The sequence below is a fragment of the Grus americana genome, chromosome 2, assembly GCF_028858705.1.
Source record: "Grus americana isolate bGruAme1 chromosome 2, bGruAme1.mat, whole genome shotgun sequence".
In the NCBI taxonomy this organism is placed as follows: domain Eukaryota; kingdom Metazoa; phylum Chordata; class Aves; order Gruiformes; family Gruidae; genus Grus; species Grus americana.
The window spans coordinates 22,087,188-22,101,452 of NC_072853.1; the positions used below are offsets into that span (position 1 = coordinate 22,087,188).

The 14,265-nt window shown below is 38.5% G+C and overlaps 1 protein-coding gene across 50 annotated transcripts in view; it reads right to left on the reverse strand.

Annotated features, from left to right (window-relative positions):
• The window catches only part of RIMS2 (regulating synaptic membrane exocytosis 2), a 502,429-nt gene that overhangs the window by 66,826 nt on the left and 421,338 nt on the right, over positions 1–14,265 (reverse strand). For 44 of the 50 annotated variants that reach the window (XM_054816636.1, XM_054816622.1, XM_054816632.1 and 41 more), the window contains one exon: positions 13,867–14,039. The exons of the other annotated variants lie outside the window; for them this stretch is intronic. In XM_054816636.1, the coding sequence (XP_054672611.1) occupies positions 13,867–14,039 (173 nt within the window). The remainder of the gene's footprint in view (positions 1–13,866; positions 14,040–14,265) is intronic. 50 annotated transcript variants of the gene reach the window in all.

The window sequence follows — 14,265 nt, forward strand, 5'->3', positions numbered from 1 at the left end:
TGTTATAATTTCCACAAAGCAGTTACAGACACACTGAAACCTCATTGTTTCATATGTACCAAATAGAAAGTCTCATCCTGTGTCCTGCAGTATTTGGCTGCAGCTTTTGAACCAGTCGCAGAGTCGGATGGCATCTCACTAGTTTGTCAGATTCTTGACTATGGAAACAGAAACTTTTTATAGAAACTGGCTGATTAGTACAGTAAGTGCCAAATTTCCTCAGGAACCTTTTGTTTAGACCAGAAAAAACAAAACAAAACAAAACAAAACACAAACTAAAAAAAACCCACTGACACCTGGGAGTCCTTGTGCTTTATCATCCCTGTTGAGATTTACAATATGTGACAAACCAACCAGAACTGGGATGGAGAAACTAAAGACAATGACTCTCCTGAAAGCTGTTACTGCTATAAAAAGAAATTATGAAGTCCCACAGGTTAAAGAACCTCATTAAGATTTTTGCAGGCATCCTATGGTGTTGCACAGGGCAGTACTGTCCATTCTTTCTGTACATTAAGCAGTCCAACAGGCAGCAACAAGAGAGGCTGAACAAGGAAAATACCCTGACTCAGTCTTTCTCCGTAGGCAAGAAATACAAATGACGAACAGGCCCAAATCTAAATTGTAGGACAACACGGTCATTCAAAGAACACAGATCAGATCTGTTCAGATATCCTCTGCCACCATCTCATTTTTCTCTCTTTGACGTATCAAAACAATAATCGGACTCTTGTGAGGTGAACACTTCTCTTTCCCTGCATCTCATTTGTTAAATAATTTCATAATCCATCTGCCAGCTCAGAATAAGTCCCAGCGCCAGGAACCCCAGCTCTGTAGCTCAGCTAGTCACTCGCTGAACTGAGCAGTCATTGCCCATAACCCATAACTCTTACCCAGCATTTTCTCCCATCTCTTCCTCTCCCTGCTCTTCCTTCTGTCGTCTTCCTCACTAACATACCCACAAGACAGACATTTTGTGTTGGTAGATGTAGAAAAACTTCCTCTTCCCTTTCCACTAACCTATCACATCAGCAGGTGTTCTGCAGGAGTAAAGTGCTGCTAATGTTATATAAAATCGACTTTTAAATCAGGGCCTGGCCCTGAACCATGACAGTCTGTGGCAGAAAGCAGCAGAGGGAGCAGTACAGAATCCTTACACCCAGTGACTCCATGATCACTGACAAATTACGAAGAAAATCACTTATTTTACAAGGAATAAATAAAAATGCTATTCTAAGTATGAATGATAGACTAAAACTGTTATGACAATCTTAATTGTGTTTGTTTTTCACTTACCAACAACCACATTTTACTAAAACAATATTATTCATATTTTTAAATGCGAAGGAGAAGATATCAATACTATCCATTATACCATATATTGTTAGTGGGATTTTTGAGGATTTTGTTTGTATTTTTGCAGTCTTATTTACAGCAGAATTGGAAATGAAAACATATAATCTTGCTGCTCTGTCAAAAGTGTATGTATTGGAGAATCAGATTTACACTTAAGTCATTTGGTGGATCTTGCAGGTTTCTTTTTTTCCCAATACAAAGTCAATATTACTACTTCCCTGTCATTTAGCTTTGTTCTCTGGTAATAATCTCTAATGAAAATAAAGCACCTGCAATAGTAAAAATCCACTTTGCCAAGTGTAGAGTACAGCTGTGTGCTGTGATGTCTTAGGGAAAGGATTTTAACAATTTTTCAATTGTTATAATAGATATTTTCTAACACGTGTCTCTTGCGAGACTGGAAGGCCCGCTGAAGATTTTGTTTACAGCTTTCTACAAGCAGGAGAGGAATTTTAATGCCATTCTTAATAGACCTCTTAACTCATTTGGAGAGGCTCTCATTTCATTAATTTGCCAAAGAAATTTAACAAAAACAGCATTATGGGGACAGCTGTGATGTAGGAAATAACATTTCCATGGGAACAATGCTTCCAGCCAACGCACGTACTCATCTGCCAATTCACATCAGAGAGACACTGCAGGTTCAAAATTGTAATGACTTAGTCTCCTGAGATTCACTTGGTCAAAAATTATCCTATTAACTCATTTGTGTTATAACTCTCTAATAGCTACTGGACTTACTTAATTATTAGGTTTATTTTATTGATATTATAACAAGAAAGTTGGTGGGAAACAATAAAGCAGTGATTATAATCTATTCTGTTATGTATATTATTATTGAAAGAAAACTTGTGTGCACATCTCAAAATAAAAGTGACAATATTTTTACATGAAGTATCTGTTTCAAAGGTCTCTTTCATTATAAATCAGAAATACCTCACCTGTTACAGTACTTAGGTTGACTTGAACTGGATCTTCCCCACTCTGCTAGATATCAAGCTGTGCACACTGCTTCATTATTACAAATTAATAGAGGCATATAATAGAGGCATAGCTTTTTCTGTATCATGCCTAGCATGGTGGGGGTTTTTTTAATAGGAATAAATTTCAAAATAATTTGGGATCAAGTCATTGGGTTACTTACCAGACATTACCACAACAAATGAGTGATGTAGAAAAAACACTGTGACAGGTAACTGTTTCCAAACGCTAGCAGTTGAATTCCTCACAGAGTGTCAGAGATTTTTGATAAAAGTTGTCATCATCTCTGAGAGAATAATTGGTCTTTTTTTTATTTAAAAATACAATTTATAACATTTTTTAAATTTACAGCAACTTTTAAATTTAAATTAAATTATATTAAATTTATAACAAAATTTGTGATATTCGCAGTCATCTACTGTTGATAAACTTTCAAGTTTTCCTTTACAAAGTTACAGAAAAGCTGTATTACCCGGCTAACAGTAGTGAACCTTTGCAGAAACCCCTTTCTTTGATACAGTGAACTAAACCAGCCATTTTCTATGTGTGAATTCAAAAGAAGGCTAGTGAGAAAACTAGCTGAGGTCCAGAAGTCTTGCATTAGTCAGCTGTCATATTAATTTGATATTAATTTGTAAATAGAAGCAGTCCATATGAGCTCTGAAGGCTTGGCAATAAAATAAGTATATTCCAAACAAAGACAGAGTCAGTTTTGAATAACATCCAAAATCTTTGAGTTTAGAAAGCATCTTCTTGAACCTAGCCTGGCAAAGGAGGAGTTGCATTTGTAAAAGCAGGGTAACAACAAGCTCACCAAATTAAAACTGACAGTGGGCAACCTGATTTAATTGAGAGTGTCTGTTACAGAAATGCACCTTGCATGTACTTAATCTGAAAGTTAAATGTTATGTGTTTCTTCAAACACACTGTTGAATTACAGTCATCCAACAGAGATGGAGGAGAGGAGTCATTCTGTTTTCTATATTAACACTGCTGACTAAGTCACAAGCTATACTGCAAGCTTGCTTAGCGCTGCCCAGATTCCTTCCTTGAAGGGCTGAAAAGAGCTCTATGAAAAGAGAAGCAGGCAGTGAATTGATAAACCAGACTTTAAACCCACTATGTGTCCCAGACCTAAAACCACCAGAGAAATAATATAAAATCAAGTCTGGAAAGTGAGAAAAAATTCAGAGTTGAAGGCAGAAATTCTCAAAAATATATAGAGATAAGAGACATCCTGTATTGCCTCAGGATAAGAGGAACCATGATTTATCATCTTTACTTGCTAAACTGAAATTAGGTCTAAGGAAGATTTTCTTATTTAGAAAACACTTTGACAGCTAGAAAACTTTGAAAGATAGACATGCAGGAACTGGATAGGATGCGCTACTGAGATTACATTAAGGGGTAAATCACATAATACACAGGGAAGAGCCAGATGTCCTGAAAGGGCTTTATTTAAATAAATTGCTGTAGTCAATATGGATTTCACTATAGCTGCATCTGTACTTCACTTACGAAAGACTGTAGTGCTTTGATTAGTACTGATGTGGATATGCTCATGCTCCTTGTACTGCTTATGTGAATGTGTGTAGCAGCGGGCGTCTAAAGAATAAAGCAGCTCTGACGTTTACTTCATTCCTTGTAAATTCAGGTTGCTTGAGGACTCCAAAAAATCAGGGTCAGAATAGGCACTGCTAACATTCTCACAAACCCACAGCATCTCTCTGAATTGATCTTCTGGGACTGAGAGCTAAACGGACACGAGCAAGAGATCTGAAGCCATAATTACCTCAACCAAAGAGACATTATCTAGGACATCGTGATCTTGCCTGTCTGACTTCTGTCACTTTGACAAAATGACTTTGAGTTACTTTGGGCCTCTGGGGGAAATTAGAAAAGCATACAGAACACCTAAGACAATCATAAAAAGAAAATATATTGTGAGGAAACTTGGCTTACATCTTTCTGAACACAAGTCTGCCAACTTTGTTTTTCTGACCTGGGGAGGACAGGTCTATGACCAGAATTCCCTGCTGAGATGATGTGCACGTTGCACACCACGCTTGTTTGGAGCAAAGGCTCCTCTTGTTTACCTTGGGTCTCCACAGGAATAGTGCTTATATTATGGCTACAGCGTGGGAAGCACCGGGCTCCCAGTAGGGAAATATATAGGTTTATTTCCTACTAGAGGTCACCCAATGTCACATCTCCCAGCTTGTTTAGGTAGCACCTTTATAGGACTTTGTAGACTGAGTACGAACACCATGCAGGTACAGTGACAGCAGTGAACCACAATGTTCAGATGCTTGGTCAAATAACTTTAAAATCAGATAGATGGGCAATGTCAAATCATTGGAGCATCATCTTACGGTAGGTATTAAGTAAGCAATAGTAAGACCAGCACTGGGCCCTGGACCCTTAGTTAAAATATCATACTTGCCAGATGGGTCTGGCAATGTGCCTCAAAGGCACTGACGCCAAACCAGTAATTGTTTTAGAAATACTTTTAGGAAGTAATGAGAAGGAGTTTATGATTGTTTCTCAGAAGGCTAAGTGATAAGCTTATGAATTATTTTTAATGAAGTACATTTAGAGGAATCAGAAAAGGAACTATATTATTTTTACATTTCAATTTTCTATTAAAATAGTAGTCAGGTAAAAATAGTGAAAATATACAGCACTAAGACAGAACCATAATATCAAAGAAAGAAAAGCCTGATGGGCTTCAACATTCAATTCCTTGTTTTTCTAAGTTCCTACCCCACACTTAGTTGTTGCTATTGCTATTCTTGTCCACAGACCTGTTATGCTCAATCCTGTACAAAAAAAGATTAAAAAGTCTGTCTATTGAAGAATTTATGATTCAATCTAGTTCTAAATATCTTCACAAAATGAGTCTCTAAGACCCTTGAAAGTGCAAAAACTAATTTCAACATTTATATTTGCTTCAAATCCTCGTTTTAATTTTTCCCTTCATCACTACTTCAGTGCATGTCTACAGGGCTTTCCATCTGCACCTCTATTTTTTTTTTTAAACTACTGGTGCGCTGTTTTTAAATAACCTTTAGTAACAGGAGTAAATCAGTGCTTTCTGGATCACAGGTCAGAGCTGACTCAACAGAGGTTGAAGTGCAGGCTGCATTTCACAGAGAGGGAAGCAGTCTCAATGATATTGTGCTGCTGTCAAAGAACAAATGTCTGAGTTCCCTGCTGGGCACCATATCTCAAAGCTGCAGACTGTTTCAAATGAGGTACTTTCACTGTTCACCTACTAATAATGTGTACTTCCAAATTCATTACTTTATTACTGCCTCTATTTATTACCCCCTCTAGTCTGCTCTTATGAGACCCCACCTGGAGCAGTGCATCCAGCTCTGGGGGCCCCAGTACAAGAAAGACATGGACCTGCTGGACTGAGTCCAGAGGAGGCCCACAAAGGTGAGCGGAGGGCTGGAGCACCTCTCCTCTGAGGACAGGCTGAGAGACTTGGGCTTGTTCAGCCTGGAGAAGAGAAGGCTCTGGGGAGACCTTACAGCAGCCTTCCAGTACCTGAAGGGGCCTACAGGAAAGCTGGAGAGGGACTGTTTACAAGGGCATGGAGTGACAGGACAAAGGAGAATGGTTTTAAACTGAAAGAAGGTAGATTTAGATTAGATATTAGGAAGAAATTCTTTCCTGTGAGGGTGGTGAGGCACTGGCACAGGTTGCCCAGAGAAGCTGTGGATGCCCCCTCCCTGGAAGTGTTCAAGGCCAGGTTGGATGGGGCTTTGGGCAACCTGGTCTAGTGGAGGGTGTCCCTGCCCATGGCAGGGGGGTGGAACTAGATGATCTTTGAGGTCCCTTCCAGCCCAAACCATTCTATGCTTCTATAATATGATTCTATTATTCCATTTCCCAGTGGATCAAAATAAGTTTACTAGCTGTAAAGGAGTCTATACATCTTTTGTACTTACTCCAAAGTAACAGGAAAAAATGGGTCTCCAAGGGTTCGATGGATTGTGATGAATAACTTAGAAACAGGTGACTTGGCTAGATTTCTTAAATAATTTGTATTCTACTCTCAGTATATATTTCACAACAAATAAATGAATTCATATAATTCCTTTCTGAACCATTGACATTTTGTATCCTTTTCCATGATATTTTTCTAGAAGGCACAGATAATTTTCTTCTGTCTGTCATCCACAAAAGTGTAAAAAACCAAATAGCTAAATTATTGACTGTTTGTGTTGCTTGCAGACACAGTAGCTGTGTTAATTTGCAGCTTTTGAAGATTTGCCTCATTTTGGAATACTAAAGTTAAAAAGCTTGCATTAAAAACTAGTCATTTTGAATCTATGCTCCAAATGGGGCAAGAATTTGCTATGAATTGCTAACAGACTCTACACAGCCCAATAATACTAATGAAATCTTACTGAAAACCAGTTTATTTCAGGTCCTCTGATTTCAGAGTCACAGACTGGCAATACGTTAGCAGCTTTCTGCTTTTGCAGTCAGAAGTAGGCAGAAGAGTTACGTTGGGGGATGGAGAATGAAGTTGCCGCTTTTTGTTCAAGGACTCAGTCCATCATACCTGCCCCGGCTGCCTGAATAATGAAACGTTTTGCAGCTGAAAAGACCTGGTGAACATTGTACTGCAACCTGTTGTTCTCATCCCAGGAATGGCAAGGTCACTGTGTTGTGATGTTAAAAAAATTGTTACACCGACATCTTGGGTTGAGAACTGCAGGAAACTGCATGCTGACATGTTTTCTCTGAAAAATTACATGAATATTGACATAACTGTACCCAAGTTCTCTCTCCCCCCATGGCAGAAATTACACTGGGTGGATGTTATATGTATATATACATAGCTAGAGGTATGGGAGCACAGACTGCCTGTACTGCAGTTTTGCTAAGGGACCGATCACGCAGTGGGGAAAGAGTCTCAGGCTACAGCTTTCCCTTATAAACCTATGTCCTGTTTGGCTAGAAAAGTTAGGCACAATTAAATACTTTCACCCAGTGGTGCAGTTGGAGCAATCATTATAATCATTCTGAAATAGCTTTAAGAAACCAAATAGCATATGCACATGGAAAATGGATTCTTGATGCTTGTTATCTTGTGCACAGTTTTTGGTATTTTTACCAGACTATAGATTTTCAAAAAATGTTATTGGCTTCCACGCCTGTGAAGGAGCTTGCACAGACTGAATTGACAAGCTTTTTCATCCAGCTTTGCAAAACACTACATTTATCTGATAATAGCTGCAATCACAGTGGAAAGCTCATAAAACCTGAAATACTAAGGTTACAATATAATGAAAACCTAAGGAACAAATACACATCAGGAATAAGTTTTAAAATGTACAAATAAAATTCTTTAAACTTTTTTTGACTGAATGACACAAAAAAAGAACTAGAAAGTTAATTTGAAATGAATCTTTATACCTAACAAGGGAAAGGGCACAGCGAGCGTGAAGAACCATGAGGAAGAGCAAAAGTTTTGTATCTGAACCAATCCATTACTTAAAGCTACATCCTGCATTCTGTTTCTGGTATCTTCAAGTGCCTTTGAAAAACTACACCACAGCTGACTTTTTCTGCTACAAATTCTCCTTCCTCACTTGTGTCATCTTCCTACTTAATCAGCTCTATTTCTTCTACTGTCCTTTAGCATTCACTTCTTTTCTTTACGAGATATCATTGATTTCTTCTGATACCTAGCAAAACATATGACCGATTCTTCTGTGCTGTCTCTGCATTCTCCTCTTTATGCATTTCTCTCCCCTTGCTCCTGTCATGGACGCAGAAATTTTTCACTGGATTTTGTCCTCAACTGTTTGATTTGCCTAAGTGATTGTATGCTATCTTCTCATTTCCTTCCCCTGCCATGCCTTTTTCCTCATTCTTACCTCTAGCCACCTGGTCATCACTGGCTCTTTCCCTAAATCATAGAAACAAGCTTTAGCATATCCCTTTAGAAAGTAATGCAGAACCTCTAGTCTTGCTCTCATCAGTTCTACAACTACAGCCACATCTCCTTTCTCCTGTTCATATCTGAATTAATTGAACACATCGTTTTAAGTAAATCTCTTGAGTTCTTGTTTTCCAATTACATTTCAGACCCTTTCCAAACAACTATCTTTCCATTTTTGCATTCAGTTGAAACTACTCCTGCAAAAGTCTTTAATGACTTCTTAAGATTTCAAGAATACACTGTTTTCTTCTTTGCTTCGCTACAATTAACCATGCTCTAATATGTTACTTCCCTTAGTTCCACAGTTCATCGCTCTCATTTTTTTCTCTCTCTAACCTTTCATTCAAAACATGCTCTGGTAGATTCTCATTTTCTGCTCACCCAGATGGTCCCACAGGGCTGTAGCAGTGTCTCCTCTATTGCTATCCCTCAAACATCATCCCTTCATCAACACTACATCAAGGCATTATCTTCTCTGCAAGAAAAACTCCCTCTCACCTCCCCTGTCTCCTCCTGCCCACACTAAAATCTCTTTCTTTAGCACCTCCTTTGAATCACGGATCTCAACTCTGTGCTGTTAAATTCACTATTTCCCTACAAGACCTCTCTTCTGCTTGTTCTCCCAGCCATGTGGATCATGCGTGTCATTCAGACCTGCTGTTTGGCAGGCCTTTTAACTCAGGCTTCATATTAGGTCTACTTTTTTGTGACTTGCGTGTGCTTTCTATTTCACACCTTTACCCTCTCTGTCTGCCCACACAGCTAATTGTTTTGTCCACTCTCTCACCATTTCAGATGCCAGCCACTGCAGTGCTTTTCTCCAGCTCTGGCAATTTACCTACCCTAACCCCTTCCAGGATACTGTAGGAAAGGTAAGTTTCATAACCTTTCAATTTGGCTGTGTCATCTTTCTCCATACATTGGTAAAAAGCTATACTCTCTTTTATCCGGTTGTATGTAATTAATCTTTATTTTCTAGTATTTTAGCAGTCGTTCCTTATCACATTTATCTTCTCAGATTCAAGATGGAAAGATCAGCTCCTGCTGCTCATCGTACTTGCCCCATCATCCACTTGATATACTTTTAGTAAGCACCTCGTGTTTTTTCCTCATTGTCTCTAATGCTTGAAAAGAGCTCTCCAGAGACATTCACAAAGCTATCTCATTTTCTTTCTTCAAATATCCCTTTCACACTCTCTGTTGTCAAGATGTCCCCTACCCAGTATTATAACTATCTCCTGTCATGTGGAACATTTCTTAATTCTCCTGTGTTTCCTTCTCTGGACTCACATGTCATCTCATGATTTAGACTCTGTGTGCTTGGAACAGAGGTTGTATTTTTCTTCTGTACTTCAACGGTGTGTAGCACAGTGAAATCCTGCTCTGTGATTACAATTGCTGTGTATTCGTATGATAAAACAAAACTATCGTGACTACCAGAATGAATGCTTAGGACTGATATTTAGAAAAATGTTAAGGAAGGTTAAGATTTAGAGCAGTCTTAAGCAGATTTCCCGCAATAAAAATTATGAATGCTCACATGTTAGATCTAAGAGGGCTTTTTTTTTTTGTCCCTGATATCATCAGGGAGCCGGAATTAGAAATAATGTCGGGGAACTGTACGTAAGGGATCCTTAAGGATTGCAACAGGGAAGCTTGATCTGTGCTTTCTCTTTACTAACATATATTGCCAAGAAACAACACAATTATGTTTTCCCTATAGGTCAACCATATGCCAAGGTTTAGTTTTACAAGGTTTAATGAAGGCAAAATCTGATGCTACAGCTATTTCTGCCAAAAAAAGATTTATTGATTTACTGTGCTGCAGTGCTCCAAAAGCTAATGCAGTTTAATGCACTGAGGAACTCTTTAAAATAGGCATGGGATAATCCATGGTGGATATCTGTCTTCACAGTCACACTGAACCCACTCATGATCTCAGCAGATTGAAGCCCTTGGTGTGACTATTACCATTGCTCATAAAGTATATAAGCACAGTGACATCAAGAGGTATGATGTATCCTTAATGAGCTAATTCTTGATGGTGGAATGATTGAGAGCAGCCCCTGTGTTCCAGATTGCCCAGAGGAAAGGTGACTTCTGTTCAACTGAAGATACACCTCTGAAGTAAAAATATTTGTTGAAAATTCCCATCTGCAATATAGCTTTTATTGATGCCCAAGATCTCAAGAACTAGATGATAATTTAGTACTATTCTGTGTTGGATGAGCTGACTGCTTTGGTTCTGTTGGGCCTCTCAAATACCTGTTGAGATGTTTAATTTCTAAGTGATGCTTTGGTGATTGTTTAATATTGGTGGCGGGTCTGAAAACATTTTTTGGAAAGCTGAAGCTGTTAACTTATCTAATAACTATCTTATAAATTGCCAGGTATAAGGTATCTCATAAATTGCCAAACAAGAGAGCAGAAGGCACTGAATTTGCAACAATGCTTAGGATTAATCCTGCTTTCAGGATTATCCACTGAATACACAAGTCACGATATTTCAGTATGTTAATGATATACAACTATGTGTGTATATAAATGTGTACATATACCTGTAGTTATATGGGAATCAATCTGTGCTTTTCAGTTTTCTTCTTACCCTAGAAGAATATTTAGACAATACTAAAAAGATGGGCACTTATTGTACTAGGGGAAGGGAAGGTGGATATAAAGAAACTTTCCTTTTTATTCACAACTTGCATACTAAAAGTGGTCAAAAAGGACAAAGTGGGCAAACAATAACAGAGACTGATTTTCATGTCGGGAGCCAGAACGTAACCCAAGCAAAAGTCACTCCAGAGAAGCCACTTAGTAACATCTTGTTTCTCCATGAAGAAAGGACTCCTGACTTGGGCTGCTTCTTCCTGAAGGCAGAGAGCAGCTAACAAGCAGAGGAACAAACTGGCATGGGGAAAAAGAGTTTTTTTCTCCGAGGACTTTACTTTCTGTGAGGGACAGCATTTTGGCTGAAGACTAACCTGAGCAGAAAGCTGGAAACCAGGAACAGGGTCATGCTTTTTGAGAGGCACGACTTCCAGATCCATTAAACTGGGAACTTAGTGGGAGCCAGGAGAGATAAAGGTCTTTATCACATCCTTTCCTTAGCTGTTTCTAAACAGCTGCTTTTGCTGAATTCTAAAATGCACTCACATGAGTGAAGGAATGGTGGCACCTAATGTTTAAAGGCAGTAGTATGGCTATATTGGCCCATACCACCCCAGACTGAACACTACAGATTTTGATTCTCTTTTTGTATCACCTTTGCTTTGTGCATGTTCACATGTGTGTGTATGTACGGGCATGTACATATGTAAGTTTGTAGCAAAGGAAGTGGATTGCCATAGCGTGCTCTGTGCTTACCCTAATATATATGAGCACAGTTTTACAGGCATAAGTTTTCTATAGGTAGTGCAGAATTAGCAGGTTAAAAGAAAGTATTTTTTCCTGAGATTTTCTGCCATTCTTGTGTAGGTGAGAAGGGGTTCAAGCATATTCAGCAAATCTCAAACTCATTTTTTTGCTAATGAAGAAAGAAGGAATATTGTATTTCTCATAATGCAAATTACATGGATTTTGCAATACAAAATGTCACTCGTTTACATTAAAAGTTCAAAGGAATTGTGGTAAAATGTTTAAATCTAGCATATTATCTGATAAACCCAGAGCCAATTGTGCTGAAATGTTTCCGGACACAATACAGCAGCAGAGGTACATGACCCCTCCACAATACAGCAACCCATGACAGTTATTCACGTGGAACAAGAAAAGGGAAGGCTCTGCTTATCCATGTTGATTGTCGATCAATATGCACATTTATCAGCCTACACAAAGAGGATTAAAAAAAAATAAATCCAAATTCTCATCTTTAGTACTGCCACAAATGAAAGTAAAGATGGTTTTGATACTGCTGAGATATCACTCAACAAAAGATTTTTCTCTGAAATAATTCAAGCAGGGAATATAACAAGGAATCTTATAATTTCTATTGTTTATTATAGTCAAAGCCAAGCTCTAGTCTAAATCAATTTAAAAAATAATATGCTGTTGTCACATGCATAACAATGAATCAAGTTAGTGCGCTGCATCATTTGGTATGCAGAACAAGTTCACTGAAGCTGAGAGTGCAACTTGCTTAAATATGAAAACATCGTGATTGAAAGCAAAAAACCTGCCGAGAACATAGACAATAAGCTAAGCGAAGGGGGGGGAAAGGGAAGGCAAGTAGGGTCCTGGTACAGGAGGAAGAAGAATAGATCTATAGAATCAGAAGTATATTTTACCTGTCATCCTCTTTCCCTTCCTCAGCTTGGTCTTCTTGAGCTTTTTCATCATGCCCTGATCCTTTGATTTCCTCCTTATCACAGTTCTCTGTCACCTCTTGCCCTTCCCCTTTTTCATTAATTTCTCGCTCCTTTGCTTTTTCCTCCTCCTCCTCTTTTTCTTCCTCCTCAGGAAATATTCCATCTTGTTCATCCCCTTCCAGCCCTCCCTCTTTTTTTCCCTCTATATCCCTTGTCCTTCTGAAGTCAACAAAAATTGAAAAAGGCGTGCAAAAAGAAAAAAAGAAAAGAATAAATTAAAGTTAGGGTCATGGAGAAGAACATGCATGAACTCACAAGAAAGGAAATGCAAAAGAAATGGAATAAAAACTAGAAGAGGGAAGCAGTTGTAAGTTAGACCATGCTGGCTAAGACTCCAGTCTACACTAGAGAACCTTGGGACATTTCCTTAGGACAGTCTCTAAGTCCCTCTTCGAATAAAAGTTGCATGGCAGTACATCACATTTAGAAATGTATACATAACTGCATGACAGAAACAATGTGGTCCTAAGAATGTCCATATAAACAGATGTTTAAACAATCTTTTCAAATGCATCATTTCTCTCAAGAGGACAATTTTCTGAGACTTAATATAGGCTGACATTGCATTTTGCTGAGAGATGGAGGTGGGTTACACCTTCCAAGAAAAATGATCTTTCATTCCTTCTACAGCCAAAGCTCCTCTGAGTGTGCACAGGGCGCAGGCAAAGGAGATGCTGTGTTGTGCTCACAGATACACTGTGTACAGCTTGTTGAAGAGTAATTCAATGGTTGTACACCTACAGTTAAATTGGACTAGTGTATTAAAGAAATTGAATTGGTCTGTGTAAGTATTAAATAAGACTTCTATAAAAGTTCAGCAGCTCTAGTTTAAAAGGAAATTAAGATACCTCTGACATTGCCAGCACAAATTTTCAAATTAAACTGTCTTTTCAGCCATACTCAGTATTTTACCAAATGGTTTTCAGAAAGTGCAAATCTATGTGTGCCTCATGCTTGCTGACAGCATATGTGCGTTATTTTAGTGTATATTAGTATAACCTAAGATGAAGAACTTGGCTAAAAACAAATACCATGAAGACTTCAAAAAGCATTAGGTGAAGAAGACATTTAAATGACTATTTTGCAAATTCCCTGCAAATTTCAACATAGGTAAATATTAATTTGAAATATCATTACTGATAAATGTTCAGTTACACAAATAGCACTGCTATGGCTGGCATTACAGCTCCTCATGCTCACCTTATTTTCTTGTTTCCTCTTGGTCGCTCTGACTGGACAGACATGTAACTTGTGCTGCTGAAACGTGAAGCACTGCTTGTCCGTGACACAGCTGAGACATCACTGACATCGCTGTCTGAAGACTTATTGGAAACATTGTCTGAGCCTCGCTGAGGATCCCGTCCTGACCGATACTGTAAGAGGAAAGGGACAAAGATGCAGATGTTGTCAGTGACATTACCACAGATCAGCTGTGGATCTGGTCCCTGATGCTATCTAAACTGCCTTTCTCACCAGACTGCCTGAATTTTCGTAATGAAGTTTTTAACTGATACAGAATACGAGTTATGTCTTGGTTTCTATTAATTTTACTCTGCTTTGTTATCCCATTCAAGCTATTAGGTCCTCAGCTTCATCTAT